Source organism: Sorghum bicolor, chromosome 1, assembly GCF_000003195.3.
Source record: "Sorghum bicolor cultivar BTx623 chromosome 1, Sorghum_bicolor_NCBIv3, whole genome shotgun sequence".
NCBI lineage: Eukaryota > Viridiplantae > Streptophyta > Magnoliopsida > Poales > Poaceae > Sorghum > Sorghum bicolor.
Window position 1 is genome coordinate 69,045,207 of NC_012870.2, and position 24,731 is coordinate 69,069,937.

The window sequence follows — 24,731 nt, forward strand, 5'->3', positions numbered from 1 at the left end:
AGAAAAGATAGCTAAATATCCAAGCACAATAGCAACAGTAAATCCTTGTTCGACAATGGTAGACAAGATTCTGGTAAAGAAACAAACACCCTCTGAAGACATGGTAATGGCGAGTGGTAGTATGGAGGGTTTAGGGTTTTAAGGTTTTAGGCTAGCAGGCTAGATGTGGGCTACCGACATTAGAAAAAGGGCGTTGGAGTTTTTAGATTGATAGAGGAGGTGGGCATCAGGCGAAACGCTAGATGGCCTCCATCAACCATCAGTCACGAAACAGGGAGTCACAAAAATATAGTAGTTAGTGAAGAAGAATGGTGATAGAATCACAACAATAATGATAACAACGAGAAGAAGATCGAGGAATGCGTTATGGACAAAGGGATATGTGGAGGACAACACTAGTGTTAGTAGCATAGTGGCTAGCAGTAGAAATAGTTTGTTACCCGTATCATTAGAGTATCTTCAGGAGTTTGGTATAATTTACTTGCTAAATTAATCAATTTAGCAAGTTAACAAAAAAATAACAACCTTAAATTTTGTTCTTCTTCAACAGTCTCCTATAATAATTTTCTAAAAGGTATAGTAGGACCCATATTTAATAATTTTTTGGTTTATTATGTTGTTCATAAAAAGTTAAAAAGAAAATTATATCTTTTGTCAGCATCGTACTAAAGCGAATATTAGCTGCCAGCAAAACGTGCCTTGCTTCCATGCTTTTTGGCCAATAATGTAAGTGATGAGCATATATAAAGATAGCAGACTATACACATGTGAAGGCAACATGCCATGCTTTCAAATCAAAGATCAATAACACACGCGGAGGCAAGCACGGAGCGATAGCGTTGACCTATAGAATGACGACAATGAAGATTGTACGAGAAATGACGTGAAAATAGGTTCAAGAAGGAGAGATAGGAGTTCTCTCGACTTTAAAAATTTATGAGATGAGAAGAATATTAGACAACTTTCTATTTTTTAAGGAGTTATTTTAACAAATTGGAGGAAGTTTTTTTTTCTCTTTTTGCTAAAATATTAAGATATGGAGTTGTTTTACTAAACTCCGGAGATGCTCTTACCAAGTTAATTCTGAAACATCATCTACTATATATAACATCTCCCTTACATTCAACTCTGAAGTAAAAAAAAAAATAAATTGACGCATAACATCTCCCTTACATCCAACTCTGAAGTTAAAAAAAAAAATGACGCTAGAGGCGGAGAAACGATTTGTGTTTGGTTCATTTGGTGTCAGCGCCAACCGAATATACAGAGAAAGCGGAGATCTTCTAAGAATCTCAACATATCCTCATAAGCACCAGCACGTCGACCCTACCCGCATCATCAAAATATATGAGATGGATTCCGCGCCTGCGCTAGCATCCAAAAAACACCAGTGGAGCTTTGCTGCCCCCCAGAATAAATATTTTCATTCTGTGATGCGTGCATATCATTATCATTATCTAGTAGAGGATAAATTATTGTTGCCCCAGAGCGTGGCGATCCACACCACACCAAAATGCTGATTTCCGCTCCTCATCCCGTGCCGCCGATGTGGCACGGTAGGGCCCGCGTAGCCGCGATGACATGGCAGGGGCCACTCGTGGCCCAGGTGGTTCGCCCGCCCGCGGAGCCAAAAAAAAAAGAACAGGCAGGGAAAGAAAGGAAGAAATTGGAAAAGCAGGACCGGCGGCAAAAGTAGTGGCCTGCGGCGGTACGAGAGCGAGGTGTGAGGCTCGGACCGGCGCGGCATTCATCGCGCGGATCGCCATCCGGCGCGCCCCCGGTCCCGGCTCCCTTCCGCCCACTGGGCACACTGCTCGCAGCGGTGGGCGGGCGGACGTGCGCGCCGCCGAGCCACACAGACAAACGCGGAGGGGAGCGAACCGCGGAACCCCGCGGCCCGCCCGGCGCCCCGCTCCTCAACGAACGTAGGCGCCGATCGCTAACGTGTGGCCCTCGCCTGGGAAACGTGCGTGACTCGCATCGCGGGTCGCGCGGGCTCTTTTCCCTTTCGCATGTCTGTTTGGACGAGCGACGCCCACCGCGCGCCACCGGCCCGTGCGTGCGCCCCGACCCCCGTGGTTGTTCGATTCGACGGCGCCCGCGCGCGCGCTGGTGGCACGTCCAGTCTCGTCGCTCATGAAATCGCCAACGTGCGTAGGTAGGCAGTAGTATCAGCAGTTCTCCCGGTACCCTCTTCCAATCATGCGGTTGCAAAAGCATACACACGCACACACCTAACGGAAAACTCAGGTTTGCGTAATTGTATCTTTCGCAGCTGAGTACGGACACTGGCCATCGTTGGTGGAGTAGCAACGTCCCACGAACCGAACAATAATTTGCTCACTCGTCGGTAACAATGATTGGAAATAACATAATTCGACGACCTCTGTGTGTCGATCTGAGCAACACGCAATTCTCACTCGATCCATTTGTAAAAGTGGGCACACCGATCCCGCCGCAAGCTTACATAACATTACATGGATTCCTTGCGCGCTGATCCGCGCCCAACGATGGTTTTATTTTTTCGAAAGATCTCGCACAGCGTTGGTGTGCACACATTGGCACGATATATGCCGGGGCATGTGCCCAAAGCCCAACATGAGGCCGACGTTGGTGCATCGTATCGCCTTATCTACGGATCTCGAAGATTCGGGCCGTGCTATGCATGCATGCAACGGTTTTCAAGTTATTATTACACGGGTGTATCCCAATTCCAGCCGATGGACCCAAACACCGGTGGCTAAAAAAGATGCCTAGCTAGAGGGATCGGAAGGCATTCATTCGCGGCTCGTGATGTATCTTTTTTCCGCTAGTTGCAGGGTTAGTTGATGCGTGCGACCAACCCTCCCCATGCATGCTGGCCCTGTGGGATAAGATATTAAGATCCGCGCTTGATTCTTGTTGTATGGTGGTACGTGCTGGCGTCAAGCAAAAGCAGCACTAGATCGCCGATCGCCCAAGATTCAATCCAGGCCGGGTTCCCCATTCGATCGTGCCGCTTGCAACATGAGAGAAGCTACGACTGGACGGAACGGAGGAGGCGACCTGTTACAGATTTCACTTGCTCTCCATCTCACTCAACTTTGAAGTCCTTGTACGCCATCGCGAGACCTATTTCTCAAGCTTGTCAGGCTAGATACCGTCCTAATCTGGGGGTGTGCTTCGTGATAACGTAATCTACTCCTTCGTCTTGCTAGAATCTGGGAAAAGACGGCCCCACACCACAAGCTGCGAGCAATTCCCTGGTCAAAATCCTTTTCGGCATCGCTTTCAGGAGGAGCTGCCGGAGCCGCAAAAAGGCGCTTAATAATCACTAGTTTATTTAACTGGGCTAACCCAGGGCAGGCACAGCTGTTTTGATTTGATGATTAAACAAACAGCCCTTGTGTCTGGGCAAGTGAGACGCATGGGATGCACCCACCACCCAACCTATGCACCCCCCCGCGTGGCCCAGGTTCTCAGCACGATCGATCGATCCCAACCCAAGGCAGCCAGGATACGGTGAACTGGGACCAGACCAGCAGGCAAAACGACCGGGGAAGAGCAGGCAGACTGCATGACGACTAGTCCTTGCCCACGACGGAGACACGGTCAAGGCAAGAATTAATCCTTCCCGGGAGTCGGCACGACGCCAACATCCACCACCGCACCCCGCACGCATGCGCCGACCGCTGGGGTTGTTCCTGCCGGCACGGTGCCGCGCAGCCGACGGACGGACGGGCCAAGAGGCCACAAGCATGCCGGCACGGGGTTTGTCCCCGTGAAACGCGAAAAACGTTGCGCCTGCGCTGCGCGCGGCCGGCCGCGGGGCGGACGGACCCCCCACGGCGTCGGCGTGAGTGAGGGGAATGGATGGACGTGCGTGGACCAGGCAGGCAGCGTGAGCAAGCGACGCTGTGGGCTGGGCATGAGCCACCCCCGCCCAGGATTGTCGCGGCGGGGTGTCATGGGATTGCGCGACACCGCGACGTGGGGTGGGAGGGCCAGTCTCGACTAGGCGCGCCCGGCGACCCGACACCACGGGGCCCAGGTGCCGGCCGCGCGGCCGAAGCCCCGAGAGCCGAGAGAACCTCCGGGCGCGGGCGCCGGGCGGTGTCGCGAGATCACGCGGTCATGCATGCATCCCCCTCTGCTCTGTGGTAGTCCTTGGCGTGTTGCCCACCCCGCCAGTGGCCCTCCCGTCCCGGCCTTTTGGCTCACCGCCCAGTCGTTGTCGTGCCAGTTTTGGCGCCGGCGCGACGGTGCTGAGCTGACTGGCCGACGCCGAGACGGCATGCATAACCGCGCCGCGCGCGCCGGTGGCGAATCGGGGCGTCACGCGGACCACGAAACCAGGTTGCTTCGGCGGATGGAGCACCTGATTTTTATTAGTGACTCCCTCGCCTACACTACACACATCGACTTGAGAAAAGGTAGATGCTGCCATCACGTGGGATGGGAAAGCTCAAAATATAGCTGAAAGCAAGATCCCTTCTCAGGCCGAGTTTGGGGCCTTGGCGCGGCTGGCTGTCTCCACCCATGCTAAACTGTCACCATCGTCCATCGGCGCCGCACAAAAATACACTTGCTTGTCGATTACTTTACCGAGCGACTGACTCTTCGGGGAGGGAGGGAGAGACGGTCCTGTGACTTGTTCATTTCTTCCACTCGGCAGTAAGGTCACATGGCTGCACAATTTTACAAAAGGGCCGTGACCATCGGTTCACAGCACCTCAAAAAGATGAGACGCCGACTTACGCATGCTAACGGTTATCCGTCAGCTCAGCGAGCTCCGACACTGTCTGTTGAACAATCTTTGGTGTTTTATAGGTTGATGAGTAAGTTTTGCAAGAGAGGTATTTCCGGTGAAAGAAAACAACAAGAAGTTTCACTCCGGGAGATTTGCTCAAGCTGTTAGTAGGAGCTGATCCTGATGCCGTGAGCATCTGGGATTGCGAACACAGAGGCATGCTCCTCGAAGCAGGGGAAGGGAAGCATGTAGGTCCAGAACACCTTGGCAAGATCTAGGCAGGGATTGATGGTTTTATGCTACTATGTCTATACCAGAATACCAGAGCAGCACACAGCACTCGCGCACCGTCACCTGTGCTGTGATGCAGTCCGTTTCGGTCTAGAGAGCGCGTGCGGCGCGCGACACCCACCCGCGGCGCAAGTTGGCACTTCAGCTAGACACAGAGTCCGTGATCCGTGAACCCTGTGACGGCCGACCTTTTTTGCGGGAGGCGGCTGCGCATAGGCTGGCGGCCAAAAGGCCCGGGTGCGGGGCAGCTTGGCAAACCAATCGAACGGAGCTGTTGGGGAGGTGCAGGGTGAGATGCACGCACCGGCCGACCGGCCAGCCAGCCGCAAAGGCCCCGGTCCCGCCTGCCTCGCCTTCACGCATCATCAGCCCGCAACCATCGTGTTTTTTTATAGTAGCCGTCCGTGGCATCTGAGTCGTCGTCGCTTCGCCCGATAAATCACACAGGTCATGTCAAACATTTTGATGCAGCAATTAGAGCACTCACAATACAGACTCTATCATAGAGTCTAAAGTTATTTATTACCTCGAACAATGTGGACTTAAAGTCTAAATAAGACTTGGAGTCTTATTTTTTCTACCTCTTTCTTCAATAAATACGGTACCACATCAGCAAAATATCATAAATAATATGTAATTAATTGTCTTAGACTTTATGGTAGAGTCTTGCATTGAGAGTGCCCTTAGGCTACTCGGTCCCGGGAACATGCTGGTATTGGTGTACTAAGATTTTTCTTGGTCGCTTTTTTTTTTTAATTGAGATCCTCCAGCTCGCAATGGATTGCTCATCCGTCCGTATGGTATGGCATCCGACGACGTATTACGCCATGCCTGAATGAGCTCCATCGTTTCGTTGGTTTTTGAAAAGCCTCAGGTCGGCGCCTTTTGTGACGGTGTCTGTCACGGTCAGACTAAAGATATTTCTGGTATGCAGATAGAGATGATACCGGGTCAGCCATGTTGTGATGCTGTACTACGCATCAACTTGATCGTTTTTAAGGCCCTGTTTAGATTGGAAATAAAAATTTTTTGGGTGTCACATCGGATGTGTCGGAAGGATGTCGGGAGGGGTTTTTAGAAACTAATAAAAAAACAAATTACATAGTTCGTCAGGAAACTGCAAGACAAATCTATTAAGCATAATTAATCTATCATTAGCACATGTGGGTTACTGTAGCACTTAAGGCTAATCATGGAGTAACTAGGGTTAAAAGATTCGTCTCGCGATTGTCAACCAAACTGTGTAATTAGTTTATTTTTTTATGTACATTTAATATTCCATGCATGTGTCTAAAGATTCGATGGGATGGATGAAAAAATTTTTGGTGGGGAACTAAACAGGGCCTAAGTGGTCTGATGATAGCAGAGTTCGCACATCTATGTACTCGTCGGACAAACGAAGGATCGAGAAAGACTTAACTGCTCCAAGTTGACGAACTGCAAGGTTTGCAATCGAAAAAATAGAAAGAGAAAGGCGAATTCAGGGTGACGCAGTCGCTGCTCTTTCTCCAACGCACTTCGTAACGGAAAGAAAAAAAAACGAACATCAGCTGAATGCCTGAAGCATCGTTGCATTCGTCGTCGAGCATCCGGTACACCGGCCAACCAATGAGAAGTTGGTTTTCAGTTACGGTATCATGGACGGTGCTCGCCATGCTGCATATTCAGTGAACTCGCTGTTCATCTGTTCCGAGTTATAAGTAGTTCTGGATTTTCTAATACATATAAAAAAATTATGCATCTATCTATAGTGGTGGAAGTATGGAGTAGAAGGAGTATTAGACAAACAAGTGCGAGGATTGTTTCCAAAATCAACCATGAGCTAGGATCGGATATAAGTAGAGCTATAGAACAGTGTTTCAACCCACTCAAGTAAAAAAGGGTCAGAAATCACAGTTTCGTTTCAACCCACTCAAAACTTTCTTATAAGAATGGCCTAATAAGAAACGCCGAAGATGAGTTCTTAGGACCTGAGTGCAAGTTGAACGATCCTTTATTTTCTCCGTCACTCATTTTGAACTTTGTAATTAAGTATTTAACCTGATTACGACATCAGCTTTAAATAAACACACACGTGGAAACTTACTCGACAAGTTCGTTGTACTGTGCAATTGTGGAACACCAGATGGAAAAGAACACGTCCACCTCAGGCTTCCAAGGATGGGTTTCCGCATGCGACCGCCCTAACTAGTTCATTAGTACTGATGACAAATAGATTAGGATTGATTTGTTCATGGGTTCATCTCAAAACAAGCCACTATAAAAAAAACATCTGCCTTAGTTCTCTGACGAATTGTTAGTTGTTACACCACTGTAGATTAAGGTAGGGGCCGAGTCACTTTTACCACGCGACCAATGAGCGTTAGTCTTTCCATTTCCAGTACCGACACACCCTAGTGCTTTTTACCGTGTAAAGTTTGCATGTGACGTACTGTACACTGCATCCTTTCCTAACAAAGCAGTGAGGATTGAAGGTGAAGCAGCTTCAGACAAACGACTGTTCTTTTAGTCATCAATTCAGAAAGACTGATTAACCTACTCAAATGCATTACCAGAAATAGGCCCCTAGCCGCCTATGCAAACTGTTCATGACTCCGTAACTGTGCCAACTGACAAACATTGAAGATGAACGTACATAAAGAAGAAAAGAAGACAATGGTAACAGCCTTGAAATGGCATCTGCCTCCGTCTCAAGTTGCATGAAATGGGCACGCAAATGTACTTCAATCTGCAGTGGACTACATTATACACCAATTAATCGTGCAACGATGTTTTGAGACGCGCGTATCGACTGTCCAATGCCTACCCCAGTTTTCCATCTGCCTCGACCTAGACTACTGTCAATTTCATAGCCTTCATGCAAGCAGTGCGTGGTCGCTGTGCAACCACAGCTTGTATCTGTGTCCCATGTGAGGGAGGGCCAACCTCTCGTGGCCACCATGGCATTGCAAGCTAAAGAGTAAAGAAGGCACAGCTTGAGATGCTACGGTGGCCACGAAAAAGGCGGCCGCACAATCCATGCATCTACTTGTGTGGGATTATGACGCAGACGAGAACAGCAGCGTAGAGAGGCTGTTCCAGATAGGCATCGAATCCTTCCTCTATCTTGTGTGTGCTGCCAGAGCACTGGTCCCTAACGTTTAGGAAACAAAAATTTGGCACGAGCACGCCCATAGTCTCTCAGACGACCAGCAAAACCTGGCGCTACTGAGCATCACATTGCAAAACTTGGCGATGACCCGTCCAGAACACAACAATTTCCCGTGAAAACATCGCGAGATGCACGCAGTCACGCAGAGACAACATGTGAACCCGTCCTGTTCCAAACGTGCTGGCTGCGATCACGCGGACGCAATGGCCGCCGGCGAGAGAAAAAAAAAAGGAGCGTGCACACATGGGGCGACGGGCGTCTCAGAAACAGAATTGCACGGAGACAGCAACCGGGCCGGCGGCAGGAAAGCGTGCGGCAGCCCGGCGACCGCGGGCCTTTTTCCGAGGGTGCAGTGTCTGTGGCGACGAAGGCGGATGCTCGGTCGATCATCGGAGAACCGGATCCTCGGAGCTTTTCGTCAGAGTACGCAGGTAAAAGAAGGCCACTGCGTCGCAGGCTCAAAGCTCGGAATTGGATGCCCTGCTGTAGCCATCGAGCTCGGGGCCTGGCTGCGCCGTGCACGAATGCAAATATGCAGTGTTGCCGACAGCATCTCGTCTCGGATTTGGAGGTCAGTCAGTACTCCTCTGTCCCTCCCAAGTGAGATCATGAGCAGGTTATCTGTTCCCTTACCTTTTAACATGGCACGTACTACTATTGTGCTATATCAACTGCAACGATGAACGAATTGAAGGTTTAGGCACTTTGGAATACGGGAAAGTTTTTTTTTTCCAAATCACGTGGTTTTTCTTGTAAAATTGAACTATTTTTTTAAAGTGTCTAGCCTGCATTCGAGAGTTTTGTGGGGAGGAGCAATTGATTTTCTTCTTTACTGCTCTTCCCGCCGCTCCGCCGCATTCCACTGTAGTGTGGTAGGGTCTCGCGAGAGCTCCACCACCGGTGAGACCTAACCGCGCCCACGACAGCCTCCCTCTTCCCCTCCCCTCCCCTCCTCTTGCCTTCCTCCTACAACTATTTCTTCTCCAACTCCGGTGAACGGCAACTACCCCCTGCCCTAACTTGGTCTGGCTGCCTCCACCACCGCCAAGGCTCCGAACTGCTCGGATGCTATCCTCACCGTTGGCCTGCTTAAGCCCGCCAGTTGAGGAAGAGGGATGACCAAAACCCTAGCCGCCGCGCTGGAACTAGGAAAGATGATAGCGGGCACGGGCAAGGAAGAAGATGGCGGGCGAGGGCGCAAATTGAACCCGCCAAAAATCATGTGTCGATGGCGGCTAAAACAACCTAGTGTTGTTTATCAATTTTTATTTCTTATCTTATATATATAATTACTCTAAGTTTCCTATAAAATCTCACGTTCCAAAGCCGTAGTCATCTACGGCCTGTTTGTTGCCTTTCATATTGTCTTCAAAAGATGTTCGTACCAAAGAAAAAGGAATTGCGCGAGTAGCAGGACGAACAGTGTACGAGAAAGGCCATGCTTCGATCTTGCTCATGGGCTGCAATATCACTTCTAGCCCAGGTAAAAATGGTATCCTATTGATGGCCCGGCCGATCATAAAGAGAACCTTCAGCTTTCCAGATGAACATAGGAGTAGATTCAATCATACAAACAGATGCTACTGGCTACTGCAGTTTATAACCATAATAGTCACCACAACGGAAATATCCTCCCACTCCAAATAGGGAGTTTCATGATTATTGACAACAAAATAGTAGTACAAGAGTTCATTGCTTCCATCAATACCCAACTCTAGGCAATGAACAAATGAATATCCAGGCACTGGAACAGTTTACACTTAATGGACGGCTTCCACGTCTAACCACCGATTCAAAATCATGAGAACCAACCAAAAAATTTCAGTGCAGCACTGAAGTAGGATGGTCAAATATGAACTGGCTGCAGATAAGTTCGCTCATAGAGGCCCATCACCTGATCAGCCACTGCCCACATTATAGCCTGTCCAGGTGGAATCCTCATGAGCCGGGGAAGCAAGCCTTTCCACAGTGCTCGCAACCCCTCTTCGGAATATATTGTTCGTATGGCATGCACCATGCCATTGTATTTGATGTCACCAGTTCTCCCTTGAGCCATCAACCTAGTCTTCACGACATCAAAGGGTCCTGTGCAGACAGGGCCTGCTGTTCCTGCAAGGAACCCAGAGATCATTGACTGCCATGGCAGGAGCACCTTCCCGTCCCCTTCATGCTTCTTCCATAGAACAATATCAAATGTGTTCTTGGCTGAGAACATTGCCGCTTGATTTGTGCCATTGCGCATGACAGTTGGCAATGCTCCAGACCAAAGACCAAATATGCCTTCCTCTCGAACTATAGTTCTTGCGCAGTGTATGGGACCTTTATATCTAAGCAAGTCTGGGCTTAGCCCTTTTTGTTGTTGCAATCTAATCTTTACCACCTGCATCCATGACAAAGAAACATTACAAGTTACAAAATTCTCTCAGCATAGTTTTGTAATAAGCAGAAGCGTCACTCACAAAAATGAAAATCGCTTGCCAACCACAAGTGGAACAACAAAACACACAAAAAGCTGCTGAAGTTTATGCAAAATATTACTGGTTCTAAGATCCCGACTTTACCTCAAAGAATATGAAAGTACATACGATGCTCGGTTGGCTTGGGGTGATTCCATTTCCAGATGGTACTGATGTAAATATTTCACAGAACATTGTACATCCAGATCAATTTATAACAAAAGAAATGTAATGTGTTTTTCCAGCAACCTCTAATTATTAGGTACCCCTTAATCACTGTGAATAGGGAGAAGCTGCACATTATCTATGCCCGCTTGGGACAACATAAAAACTAAACAGTAAGCTCCAAGCTGGTATTCGAAATGGCAAAATGTAGTTGTGTTATTAATCTCCTGATCCACGACTGGAACAGAGCATGTTAGTTGAGACTTTGTTTTTCTTCGAACTAATATTAGTTCAGACTGAAGCATACAAAATTGTGATCCTAGTACTATCCCATTGCTCCCATTTGTATCTAGCCTTTGTTTTCCTCACATAGATTGATGACCCTGCTTTTGTCATGTTAAGCAAAACTATGGTGTATGTTAGCAAGGACCAGAGAGGTAATAATTTTAAAAATAGTGTTTCCATTGAACAAACGGACAACATGACTATGGTAAGAAAATAAATTACTTCATCCTCAGTCACAATCAAGTTAACACTAGAGGAGAAACAGGTGATTGGCAGCAACTTCTTGGCCAAATGTGTTTTGACTGCATCAGAGTTTAAACATACAGTATTTCCCAATTGCTCCATTTTTTTTTAATGTCCCAATTGCCCAATCACTGCCTGGTCGTGGTTCTAGCAAACTCCAATTTGGCTGCAAAGTACATAGCTGTCATTTCTTTAATCCCAAGCTGGCAAAAATGCATCCAACACCACTAAGAGACAAGAATAAACAATATAAACCATTCTTTTTCTATACAGTAAAGATGCCGCTTTTACATAGGTAATCTGAACGTAAGCTCTCTCACGTCGGGTTTTTTTTCAGGTAAAAGGAAGCTAGTAGTTTATTCAACAGGAAACATCTAGTATAGAATACACGATTTGTGTCTAAACGGCAAACAGTTCTTGTGCGATCAGTGTAAGCTATAGCATGCAGAGCAGTGCAGGCAGGGCAAAAGAGAGTACAAAGAGCGGCTGAGGAACAGAGGGATGTTCAATCTTGCCTCGAAGGGGGTAACGATGAGGAGCGCCTCGATGACGCCGGCGCCAAAGCCGGAGGCGAGGCGGCCGTGCGCGGAGACCTTGCCCGTGTCGGGGTCCTTGAACGCGGACTGCAGCACGGCGTTGGAGCCGAGCCGGAGCGCGTACTTGAGCGTGAGGTGCGTGGCGAAGGGCGTGAGCCCCTTCCAGAGCGCGCGCACGCCCTCGGCGCGGGCCACGGTGGCGCCGCAGTGCGCGATGCCGCGGTACGCCCCCGTGCGGTCGAGCTGCAGCCTCGTCTTGACGACGTCGATGGGCTGCAGGCAGCACGCCTCCATAACGCCGCCCAGGGACCCCGCCGCCGCCTTGACGTAGGGCGGGACCGGTGGCCGGCCGCCTCCGCCTGCGCGGCGCTCCTCGGACGGGGAAGCCGCCCCTGGCGACGCCGCCGGTGGCGGCGGCTGAGGCGAGGAGGAGGAGGTGGAGGCCATTCGGGGAGCGGCGGCGGCGGCCTTACCGGGTTTGGCGTGGAGGAGCGGATCGGGCTCTTCTTTCACTTTTTTACCGCATCTCAACAGCGAAGGACCCGGAAACTAGCGGCGCTGGTTATATAGGAATCGGCGCCAGGCTCAGAGATGCGTCAGCGTTTCCGCTTCCGCTTCCGCTTGTGCGGTCCGCCACCTGCGTGACGGTACAGAGGCCCGGAGCGTGGGCCCACTTGCGAGTGGCGGGGAGCAGTACGCGCAGGCTGCAGGAGCCGGCTGCCATTTCTAGGGAGGGGTGCACCACCTACCGCCGAATCCCGTATTCCTCGGCGTCGGGGCACATGCGCTCGTGTCGCCACGTAACGAGGCCCAAATCGACCGTGCCGCTCTGGCTATGATGTCCGCAGCGTGCCGGCATTTTTGCTGGTTAGCTTCTTTACGGTCGTCAGAGATGTTCACCTGAGATAGAATACATACTGGACTTGAGACGGACGCTCGTCTTTGTTTCACATAGATGAGTGTGTAGCATGATTTGCCTCGGAAAGAGGTGTGAAGAAAATAAGGGACTCCACTTGTTATATTTTGCCTTGTCAGTTTGCTCCTGGATGAATACATGTCAATTTCTTTTGATGTAGTATATGACTATGAGCACTTCCGTTGCCTATTTTAGAATTATAATGTGACCATATTTCCCCGGTTGTTAGATCCATGAAGGCTAGCTTCCTTTCATCTGATTGTTATTAAAATGTGTTTAGCTCAAGGAGTGACGATGAGGGATAAGATGGATCGATCTCATTTTAGGGCATGTTTCGAATGCAGGGACTTTTTAGGGATTGTGCAGGGACTTTATAGGGGTTAATTCATTTTGACAGGCAGAGAATATTTCCCATGTTCCCAAGTCTTAGAGAATATTTCATTCAGGAGCGGACATGTATGTTATACCCTTTTATAGTTGCAAGTCATCTCATCTGTTCCAATAGAGGAGATGGCTTCATCCCTCTTGGAAGGCATGGCTCCTCTGTGGTTGAGCTCGGCGCTTCTCCATTCAGGGGCGGAGCTAGAGCAGATGCTGCTTAGGTTGCGGCATCCCTTCTGAGACAATGGAGCATTACTGATACTTGTATTTTCAGTAAGACAAATAGTATTTGGAAAAAGCTAAATTCAAATATTTTAGCACCAATGTAGCCAACATAAATTACCCCTATACAGTCTTAGCTCCGCCCCTGCATCCACCAAAACAAAAATGAGATAGGACGATCTCATTCTGTATCGTACTGGTATGGTACATTTGCAATCACTTCTCACTTCTCAGGCCTTGTTTAATTCCAAAAAAATTGCAAAATAGATATTATAGTATTTTCGTTTTTATTTAACAAATATTGTTCATTCATGAACTAACTAGATTTAAAAGATTCGTCTCGCAAATTACATGTAAAATAATTATTTTTTTATCTATATTTAATACTCTATTTTAATATAATGAAGGTCTGAAAAATTTTACAAATTTATTTGGGAACTAAACAAGGCCTCAGTAGTCAGTACTATATATGTTCTGCTGCTACCATTTTCGGGTGCAAAGCAAACGCATCAGCGAGCCTGGCAAGCTTGGACACGCTTCTATGGGAGCCTGGACAACACGTTACACGAATGCACATGGACCTCGTGCGGGGCCCGTATAGCGTGGATACTTGGGCCGGGATTAGACCTGGGAAGGCGACTCGGGGTCTTGTTCTAGGCTCACACGGCACGTGGATATGGTTAAAGCTCTATTTAATTTGTGGGACTAACAGTCAGTTGATTAATTTAAAGACTAAAGATCCAAATAAATAAACTAATAATTAATTCACTAGTTATGGACTATTTTTTTTTTAAGAAACCACTAGTTATAGACTAGTTGTACATCAAGTTGCAGGCGGGTTCACGGCCGGCCGCTAACCCGCATCGCTTGCCGCAAAGTGTGTTTGTAGGCTTTCGGCCAGCCGCTAAGCTATAAACTTCGCGAGAAATTTTTCCGCAGACATAACAGACTAGAGTGTCAAACCCCCGAGACCTGCTACACTATAGAGAAGATTACGTGTATCTCTCTCCACGTATAGTATCTACATATACTATAAGAATTTAGAATCTAAAAGCTAAACATTCATATCCAGTTAATCGATGAGCTCAAATGATACAACTTTGCACTGATCATTTTAATTTTCATATTGCGGCTATCTATATGGAGAAAATATTCCTAAAGTGGCTAGTCAGGCCTTGTTATGTACAGAAAGATAGATATATTTATATAGGAACTTCATGAATACAACGATCACTCACCCAGGTAGAGCTCCAACAGCAGATGTGCCAAATCATCTGAAAATGCCAGGGATGCCATCGCATCTCAATATCCTCCTAAAACCAGCAAACCCGGACATATGTGCAAGCCCCCCTTCAGCAACCTGCATCCTAGTCTTCACAACAGCTGTTGGGTGCAGAGCACGTTGCTGGGCCGTAAACAGGATAGCTCCGATCACATAAAACCTCGTTTTGTCTAACCTTCAGCGTGATACAAAAAGATAGCTACATCAGTTACAGGAATATGTAAAATTGATATCCTTTCTATAGATTTGAAGCCCATAATTTATGCAAATTGCCATGTTGCTAGCATGACATTTCCTAAATAGCATGCCAAAATTATTGTCCATCACACCATTGATGGAAAAGATGCAGAGATGTGACTCTTCACTCTTGCGGGCTCTTGCAGGTTCTTATGAGGTTTCTCGCTCGTCCAACGGGCTTGGCGTGTTGATAATCATTGGGCGATAAAAAAATTGCAGTTTGTCCGCAATAGCTACGAAACCAAGTTTTGCGGCGTGAGCGGGCAGACTATGTTAACAACCTGCCCCGCCTACAATCTGAAGTGTACAAATACAAACCAAGGCCTTGTTTAGTTCACTTAAAAACCAAAAAAATTTAAGATTTTTCGTCACATCGAATTTTTCGGCACATGCATGAAGCATTAAATATAGATAGAAATAAAAACTAATTGCACAATTTGTCTGTAAATCGCGAGACGAATCTTTTAAGCCTAGTTACTCTATAATTGGACAATGTTTGTCAAATAAAAATGGAATTTCTACGATATCAAAATCCAAAAACTTTTTAAATGTAAACAAGGCCTAACATGACTAGCCGATAGTCCCAAGGATCTCGAGGTCCTGTTCGCTTGAAGTTTCTTGCCTTATCGTGTAATCCTGGCTTGCCTTATCTGAAAGAGAAGTTTCTTGTTTTATCCACAAATTTATATCTAAGTTATATATCCACTCTACCATTATGATAGATAATGGAAAATAGTCCCCAAAATTTACTATAAATTACCTACATATGCCACTAAAAAATAATATGAAGTAACTCATCCGGTTTGTATTTAAATTGGCCCCTCCACCATTATAAATAGGTAAACTAAAATATATCTCAAAGCTACATCTAATATCTAATAGTAATATAAGCTCTTGCAAAAAATAAGTTCTATAACTAAATAGTACTCTATATATACTTTTCATAAATTAAACACTTTTACCGCAATCAAATTAAACATTAACGTAAATGGTATATGCCAACTAAGACCAAGTAATAAATACCTATTTAATAGTTTATCCATCATGAATATATTTCTTTTTTTTTACCGAATCAGTAGGGGAAACCCCTACTTATTTTTTTATTTTTCATTAAATGAAATAATGTTATATACAACAATTAAACAAAAAGAAACAGAGAGAAAGAAAATACAAGGCATCTAGGCCCCAAATGGAAAGGAACCCTAGGGATTGAATGAAAATATTTCCTTAATAAACCACAAACCAATATCACTAACAATTCAGTTTAGATTATATCACTATTCTACAACAATAAATTTTTAAGTTATTATATTCATATTAAGTCTATAATAATGTATAATCAAAACAACTAATAAAATCAAACGTTAAAAGACAAAATGTATGTTCATGATGTCACATGAAGGCCATATTTAGGCCTTGTTTAGTTCCGAAATTTTTTTGGATTTTGCTACTGTAGCACTTTCGTTTTTATTTGACAAATATTGTCCAATCATGAACTAACTAGGATCAAAAGATTCGTCTCGCGATTTACAGACAAACTGTGTAATTAGTTTTTGTTTTCGTCTATATTTAATGCTTCATGCATGTGCCGCAAGGTTCGATGTGACGGGAAATCTTGAAAACTTTTTGAATTTCGGGGTGAACTAAACAAGACCTTAGTATAGCTTCTCTCCGAAGCGCTTCTCAGATAAGCTGCATAGATAAAATAAAAGCATAGTCAAACTAAGTAGGTCTGGTCCAGCTTCTGCTTTTTAGTATAGATGAAAGTGGTGGAAATAAGCGCACCCAGAATAAGCTGCAAAAAGCATGTTATTTGACTATTGGTTTTAGCTTATTTTGACCATAAACACCTTATAAGCTATACACTAAACAGACCCAAATTGATGCGACAAGAATGTACCGATCGAACACCTATTAAAGACCAACATAGGTGCAATGTAAATTATGACAACGTATATCTTGATGTTGCTAATGTCATGTCCCTAATGAAGCATCTCAATTAATCCTTTAATCCCACAAGATGTGTTAAGAATCAAATTTATCTTGTCATTAATTCAGGTCACACTAGCCACATAGAATAATAGTCCTCCAATCTATTTGAGCATTAGAGCATCTTCAAGAGTTTGGCAAATGGCTTTCTATCCATAATATTTTTAGCAAAATAAGAAAAAACTCTCTCCAACAGTTTAACATTCTAATTCTCTATCTTTTCTAACTTGACATATCTCCATATCTAACACGCAAATATGTGCGCGGGCTCCGTGCTTGGCATCGGTCTTTCTCCTCATGCTTAGTGCGGCTCTTCGTTCGCTTAGTGGGGCTCTTCATTCGCTTAGCGGGGCTCTTCGTTTTGTTAGCGGGTTTTTGGAAACAAAATTTGTCAAACTGTTGGAGATGTGATCATTTTTTCTCCCCATATTATTTTGGAAGTTGGGAAACAACAAGATTTGGTAAACAAATTTTGCCAAACAATTAGAGATGCTCTTAGGAAACAACGTAAATGTCCTCGAAAATCTAAATCTAAACTACCAACATCTATCATTATAATAGATAATTTAAAGTAACATCAAAATTTACTTTTCAAATATCGCATATACCAGTATAAAAGATATTGTTCTATCTTGCATCTAAATTTTCCACATCAGCCGTTGTAAAACATAAACTAAAATGTCCCTTAGTTAAGTCTAAATTACTAGTATAAGATATTGTGGAAAAATATATAAACAACCATAATGACAATATATATTTCTAAGCTAGATGATAAGTGTCATTGCGCATAATGCATTAATGTATACATTACTAATAAGTATATGTTTTATATTTATTGATTGTAACGAAAATGTTATCATAACAGACCACAAGCTAATGTAGTGACATTGATAATTCATTTTGAATTATGTGAAAACTTCGTTGCGGTAAATTTTTTAGTCCCTATAGTTTAGTTTTAGCACTATAATTCTTTTATACAACAATACTACTGCTATATGCATATAATTCTTTAATGAAGGAAGCTCAACATATTTAGTGTTCTTATTATGGAGCTGGAACTATTATTTATGCTTTTGTAGTAATTAAGAGTTAAAAATTATATAAATAAATGGGTGTTGTATTAAAAAGAGAGAAAGTACAGATAACACTGTAATTTCATAAAAAAGATAACATTGTACCATGGCTGATGGTTTCTATGAAAGTTTGTTGATGCTTATTTGTTGTGAGAGAAAAATAGTGTACCATAGTTGATAAATCGTGCTAATAAGTTCAAACGAGTAGAGCAAAATCTATCTGCAATTTTTTTTAACATTAGATTGTTTTATGAAAGATTATTTGATGGGCAGTAAACTATAAACGTGAGGACACCACGTACTCCTACTTGGGCTATATATAACAGAAGTGAAATCCTGTAAGAAACTTTGGTCAAAATTAATCGGAACGCGGTAAGTGCGTGGCATAAAGACGGATCAAAGGAATCCCTACGTCAAGACGCAATCACCTCAGAAGAGGCGAATTTTTCTAAAGCTGGTTAACTCTGCATATACTGATAATCACAACCCTTGACTAGAATTGCTTCTCATAAGAAAATGACTTGACTGCCTCTTCTTTGGTCTCAAAACACGTGGCCACGCGCAAATCGCTTGGAGCCTACAAAATGGATCGTAGCTGAACTAGCATGTTTTGATATGTCAGTTGACTTTGAGAGAGTGATACCATAGAAAAGGAGATCGATTGGTAGCCCTACAGTATTCTACGCGGTTTCCTCCGCTGATGTACTCCAAAAGGAGATCTCAAATTAAACACGGGTTTCATGCTGAAGCCAAAAAAAGGGAAAAAAAAAAGGAAAAAATGATTAATGAAAAGAACACTAGGGCTACATAGGAGGCTTTGATCAGTCCATTCCGTCCATGTCTGATAACTTCGGTCTTTAAAAAACAAAAAAAAAACTAGCAGCTGTATCCTGCTTCGATGCAGGTTGATAAGGTGCGGAGGACAAATACATGCATATACACTTCATTTGATTGACAATCAGAGGTCTAAACTACTAGGAAAAAGATCAGGGTATGGCGCAAAGGTTAGTATTGTTACTTTTGGATGGAATCGACATACATTCAAAAGGCAACGAAACGAAATCACAGTAAGTTTTAATCTATGAATATATCATTGTACACAGGCAAATCGCCTTTTACAGTAAGATACCATGAAGCGAGAGATCTCCCCGCATTATGAACCGAATGGTTCTACGATAAAGAATGAATCAAATAATGAACCGAATGGTTCTACGATAAAGAATGGATGTTAAAATCCCCACAAAATAATGCCGACTAATGAAAACTTTCGCCAGCGAAGTAACATGATGTCTACCTATCCTGCTTTCCACCAGTCTGTTAGTGCGCTACTGGCTAGAGTTTTGGTCCAGTTTCTCCAATTAGGTTAGGAACTTGAAAAATTCTGCAGCTGCACGATCACGACACTGATGTCATCAGTTGAGCCCCTGGAAATCGATGTCTCAGTGAGCATCCTGCAGGCAGCCATGCGCGAGGTCTTGTCATTGTTAATGCAGAGAGGTCGTGCGAGGTCTACTGCCTCCTGATTATCGATCTTATCCCAGAGGCCATCAGAAGCAAGTATCAAGAACTCGCACTGCTGGTCAACCAGGACCGTCCTGGTGTCTGGGTCAGCCACAACCCACTGCTTTAGGTGTCCATCCCCAATGCCCCTAGACACTGCCAGGGAGCCCTGGACTCGCCATGTTCCACGGTAATTCACCACAAATCCACCCTGAAAAGCAAATGAGCAGGCACATAAGCGAAATTGCAGAACAATGAACAATTCATGTATGCTCGATTGTTAATTAATTGCTCAATCATCTAGTTGATTCAGCTAGATGCATTATTCAATTGCATTAGCAGAGTTTGTGCAAGAAATGAGAAGGCTAGGAGGACATACCAAATTCTCAATCCTCTCCTTCTCGTCCTCCCGAGAGGCCCGGTGGTCAGAGGTGAGTGCCTCCGCCTTCCCTGCTCGGCTGAGCACCGCACGGCAGTCTCCAGCATTGGAGACGACCAGTCCACCCTTTTGGAGAACGGCTGTGACACAGCACGCGCCCCCGCTCTCGTCCCTCTTCAGGAACTCCTCGTCCGTCTTCAGGTAACCCCTCTTGACGGCTCCTTCGATCTCTCCACCGTTTACCTTCTTGAACTCCTCGGCCATAAACTTGGGCATGTTCTCAGCAGCGAACTCTGCCGCGTTTTTCCCGCCGTGGCCATCGAATACACCAAATAGCGCCTGAGAGATGAAATCAATCGATTGAGTTCTAGTCCTGAAGGCAATTTCAGAGCAATCAACGCAAAAATTTCCGCCCCCCAAAACACCCGAATAATCGCCACTGAAGGAGAATTCCAAGTTCGTCTTTTTTTTTTCAAAATCAAGAGAAAAGTACACACATCGAAACAGAGAGTCAGAGCAATCGAGATTACCACTTGGGGATCTCCGCCGAGAGCGACCTTGGCCACATGCCGGTCTTCCATTTCCACCCTTCTCCTCCCCTTTCCCCTCCGGCAGTACGCCGCGAACTCCTCCCCCTCCTCCTCCACCTCGTTCCTCGGATCTGCCTCCACAGCGGCCACCGCCGCCGCCGCGGCAGCAGCCGCAGCAGCGCCGGACGCCGGCACCACGAGCGGCGCCGGTCGCCGCCGCTTCAGCACGGCCCCAGTAGGTGCGGTGGCCACCGCGGCGGCGGAGGCCGACTGGGGCGACGGAGACGGGGAGACCTCCTCCCGGAGCAGCGCACGGAGCGCGAAGGGGCGGAGCGGCGAGCCGGCGGCGGCGGCGGGCGCGGGCGCCGGGGAGGAGGCGGAGACGGCGACGGCGGGCTCCGGCGAGGCGGAAGCGGCCTTGCAGGAGAGCGGGCGGCGTGAGGGCGAGAAGACTGGCGAGCTCGGGATGGCCACCGTGCAAGACATCGCGAGGCGGAGGCGGCGGGGCTAGGGTTTCCTGGCGCTCTCTCTCTCTCTCTCTCTCTCTCTCTTTGTGTGTGCCCTCTGCCTCTGCCTCTTCGCCGAGTCCTGGTCTCGGTTGCTGGTTTGGAATGGCCTGCGGAAATGGCCGTTTGAAAGGGGGGTTATATACGGGGGACCGGCCACCACGCGTTGTGCTGGACGCGCCTAACGGGAGAGGATGGACAAGGATAAGAATGGCCTTTCGTAGTCAATGGAGATCGGAACATATGTTATGCCATGAAGATGCTCTTTTGAAATGTTTTATGTTTCCTCTAAGAGAAAAGGTTTCTTTTGCTTCAATATTCAAGTACTTCTTATTTGGAACCCGGGAATCCTATTTTTTTTTTAAAAAAAATGGGAATCTTGTCGGAGAACATATCAGTTGAGATTTTTTCTTAAAAAAAAACAGCATAAAGAATTGCCCCATTCACTTGAGATTATTTACCGAATTTGCTACCATTCAGCAATATTTTCTCTCAAAATAAATTAGTGAAGAATACTTTCAGCCATACGACAGGACCGGTGATACAGAAACTCTCATTATTATCTTAATAAATTCTCTCATTATTATCTTAATTATATATGCACGTGGAACTTGAAACACTTGGTTTAAATTATAATAGTTATTCTCTTTGTTTTAAATAAGTCACTTTAATTTTTTCGGTTCATTCATTTTGCTACATATTTAGATATATTATTTATCTAAACGTATAGTAAAATGGATGTCTAAAAAAATCAAAGTGACTTATATTATATTTAGAACAGAGGGAGTAGCACTTATTGTTCATTATTTAACGACCACTTTGAGATAGTGCATTTCATTTTGGTTCCCAAGTTAGGCCCTGTTTGGTTTCCCTTGTTAAATTTTAGCTAGTTAAACTTTAGTCACTTTAGTAGCTAAAGTTCTAAACATATTAACTAAAAGGAGCTAAAATAGTTTAGTTTCATTAGTCAACCAAAAGTAGCTAAAATAATTTTAGCAAGTGAAATCAAATAGACCCTTAAAGTTACATTGTCTGATTATGATATATAAAGGCATAAAGCCAACCAAATTGCAAGGTCTATAATTCTTCCGCGAGAACCTGAGTCTCTGTGCTTTAGTATTTGCAAGACGCAAGCACCAAGCACTAACAGCCTGGAAATTTCGAAATGCGTAAGAGATAGTGAAAGCAAGCGAGTTTATTGCTACAGTAGTAGTGAGAACAGAAAACGAAAGCGGCTGTTCCGGAGTGTTATACCCGGTCTCCAGTGCCCAGTTATTTTTCACACTGGCAAGTCCAAGGAAAAAGACAGAACACACGGGATGTCGTATGGCACGACCACGAGACGTCGAGAAGGAAACGAAACGAGCGGAGCCGACGCCCCAGGCCGGCGGTGGTGGCGGAGGCCGGAGGAGCAGGCGTTAACTGGGAGGAGTGAACGGCGCGCGAGCGAGTCAAAGCTACGTTAATCCCGTGTGGGAGACCAGACCACGGGCACCACGGGAAGCGACAAACAAAGGGCCCGACGCCGATCCATCTGGCCTGGCCTGGCCTGGCCTGTGGACGCCGCTCTCCGTTCCACTCGTGTAGGACGCGGTCATTAAACAATTGATTTCCTTGGAGCCTGCATGCCCATCATCGGTTGCACTTGCACGGGCCGAACCGCCGCTCGCGTCGCGCACCCTTTCTTCCCTCGTCCCTCGTCCCGCGGCACGGAACACGGACGCCGCCCAACCGCTGTCCGCCACGGCGAGAGCCGGGTGGCGCGTGGAGCGGTCTCGTTGGATGCCGCCCCTTGTGCCGTGTGTGGGCGTGGTCGCGTGATGCGACGGGAGTTGGAGCCCGGAAGAAGGAAACTGCCGGGAAGCTGCGGGCGCGGACGAGGCGGAAGGAGGTGGTGGTGCCCTGGAAGACTTTGGGGGGATCGGGACGGGGACGCTCGCGACGAGAGGAGGGGGGAGAGAGGCCGGTGGGAGAGAGACGCGACGCTGACCATCTAGGATTGGAGTTGGACCACACCCAGACGAACGTTGGAAGCAAATCACATATCGCGTCCCGTACGCGTACGATTACGTTCGTGCAGCCGTGCAGTCATCCCATTGGCATGACACACTCGGCTAAGCAACCTCGACCCGACCTCGCCGGCTCCCGCGTGTGGCAGTTGGCATCTTGTTTCGTGACAAGGGCGTTCCGGTAATCCGGTGGGTGTTCGGAAAGCAGTTGGCATCTCTTTCTCTTTTTGTTGCCACACTGATGAACTCTGGCGCGTTTTGTCACGGAAGAAGCTGTCTCGGACTCGGAGGCTGGCGACCTGGGTTCCCGGTCCCACCAGCCAGAGCAAGGTGCTAGTTCTGGGTGGAAAGGGCGAGAGTGCCCGTAGCGGCGGATGCGTGGAGAGAGAGATGGCCACGTCCACTCCACGAGCGGACGAGCCGGCGGCCGGCGGGGCGGAGGAAATGGAAATGCACTAGCCGTTGGCACTTGGTCGTTTCGCACCGTGGGCGGCTGGACCGACGCGGGCCCACCCAAGGAAAACGGTATTCGTGGCTGCAGGCCACTAAAGCCAGGGCCGTGGCCTGTGGGGCAGGGATGATTGGATGAACGGGACCGATATTTTCCTGAACGGATTTCTCTTTTTTTTTCCCTTTTTACATCGGTTTGTTTCGAAATGGTTCCGTCTTATATGGATAGTCCATCTGAACATTTAATATTCGATCGTATGTGAATAAATATCAAAGATTGGATTTTTGGTATCTATATGAATTAGAATATCAATATCCCAATAATTTATATCCGGCTATCAATATTCCAATGATACGTATCCGGCTCTAGTACCCGAAGAAAAAAAATCTATATCTATACCTATTAATAAATTATGAAAAATTTAGTCTGTCTTTTTCTGCCTGCCGATCACTAGTCTCAGTCTTTGGTCTTGTTTAGTTAACTCCAACAACAAAAAACTTTTTTCAAGATTTTTCATCACATCGAATTTTGTGGTACATGCATGGAACATTAAATATAGATGAAAATAAAAAACTAATTGCATAGTTTGCCTGTAAATCGCGGGATGAATTTTTTAAACCTAGTTACTCCATAATTAGACAATGTTTGTCACATATAAACAAAAGTGCTATAATATCAAAATCTAAAAACTTTTTGGATCTAACAAGGTATGCCAACCATTCAGCAGTGTTTTTATCTCACAATAAATCAGCCAACAATACTTTCTGTCATGGCTTATCAGCCAAACGAACAAGGGTGGTGGTACACATCGAATCTTGTGGTACGCATAGTTTTGATGCGTGTCTGGCGCAGCCGTCTGACGTATGCAACGATTGAGGGGGCGGGGGTTCGGTCGAGGTGTTAAAAAGTTATATAAAAAGATTCATCTCGTAAATTATTATTTATTTGTGTTTTTAATTTCATAAATAATTTATATTTAGTACACTATACATATGTCCACGATGTGATGGGTACCAGATGCAACAAATAACGGCCTGAGTCCATTTGCTCAGGTCCGAGAGAGGAGAGACTGAGAGGCAAGCAGCTCCATTCGTTTTTCTTGTAAGCTATACATTTTGTTAGCTAATAGTGTTTTTTTATAATAAGTTAGTAAAAAATATTTTCAGCCATGATTTAAAAAGCATCTTTCCGGTCGTCTAATTTTTCTCTATACTCTTCGATACTTTTTAAACCGTTTGTTTTGCCTCCGTGGTTATAAGAGGTTTTTGTCTTTTTTATATATATTTTGATCAAATCTTTAAAAAACTATAATAAATCATAGAATAAAATATAAAATCTAATTTTGTTGAGCTCCACATGAATAGATCTACACAACGAACATATAATATAACATATTTTAG

The 24,731-nt window shown here is 45.8% G+C and overlaps 2 protein-coding genes across 2 annotated transcripts; both read right to left on the reverse strand.

Moving 5' to 3' along the window:
• Positions 9,730 to 12,466, reverse strand: LOC8081428 (mitochondrial succinate-fumarate transporter 1). The gene is made up of 2 exons (XM_002467989.2): positions 11,836 to 12,466; positions 9,730 to 10,551 (listed from the first exon to the last, which is right to left on the reverse strand). Exons 1-2 carry the CDS (start codon positions 12,301 to 12,303, stop codon positions 10,018 to 10,020), a joined length of 1,002 nt encoding a protein of 333 aa, XP_002468034.1. The 5' UTR covers positions 12,304 to 12,466; the 3' UTR covers positions 9,730 to 10,017.
• LOC8081429 (probable protein phosphatase 2C 32) lies at positions 19,010 to 20,998 on the reverse strand. Its single transcript, XM_002467990.2, has 3 exons — positions 20,366 to 20,998; positions 19,836 to 20,174; positions 19,010 to 19,667 (listed from the first exon to the last, which is right to left on the reverse strand). The coding sequence occupies exons 1-3, from the start codon at positions 20,849 to 20,851 to the stop codon at positions 19,320 to 19,322; spliced, it is 1,173 nt and encodes a 390-aa protein (XP_002468035.1). The 5' UTR covers positions 20,852 to 20,998; the 3' UTR covers positions 19,010 to 19,319.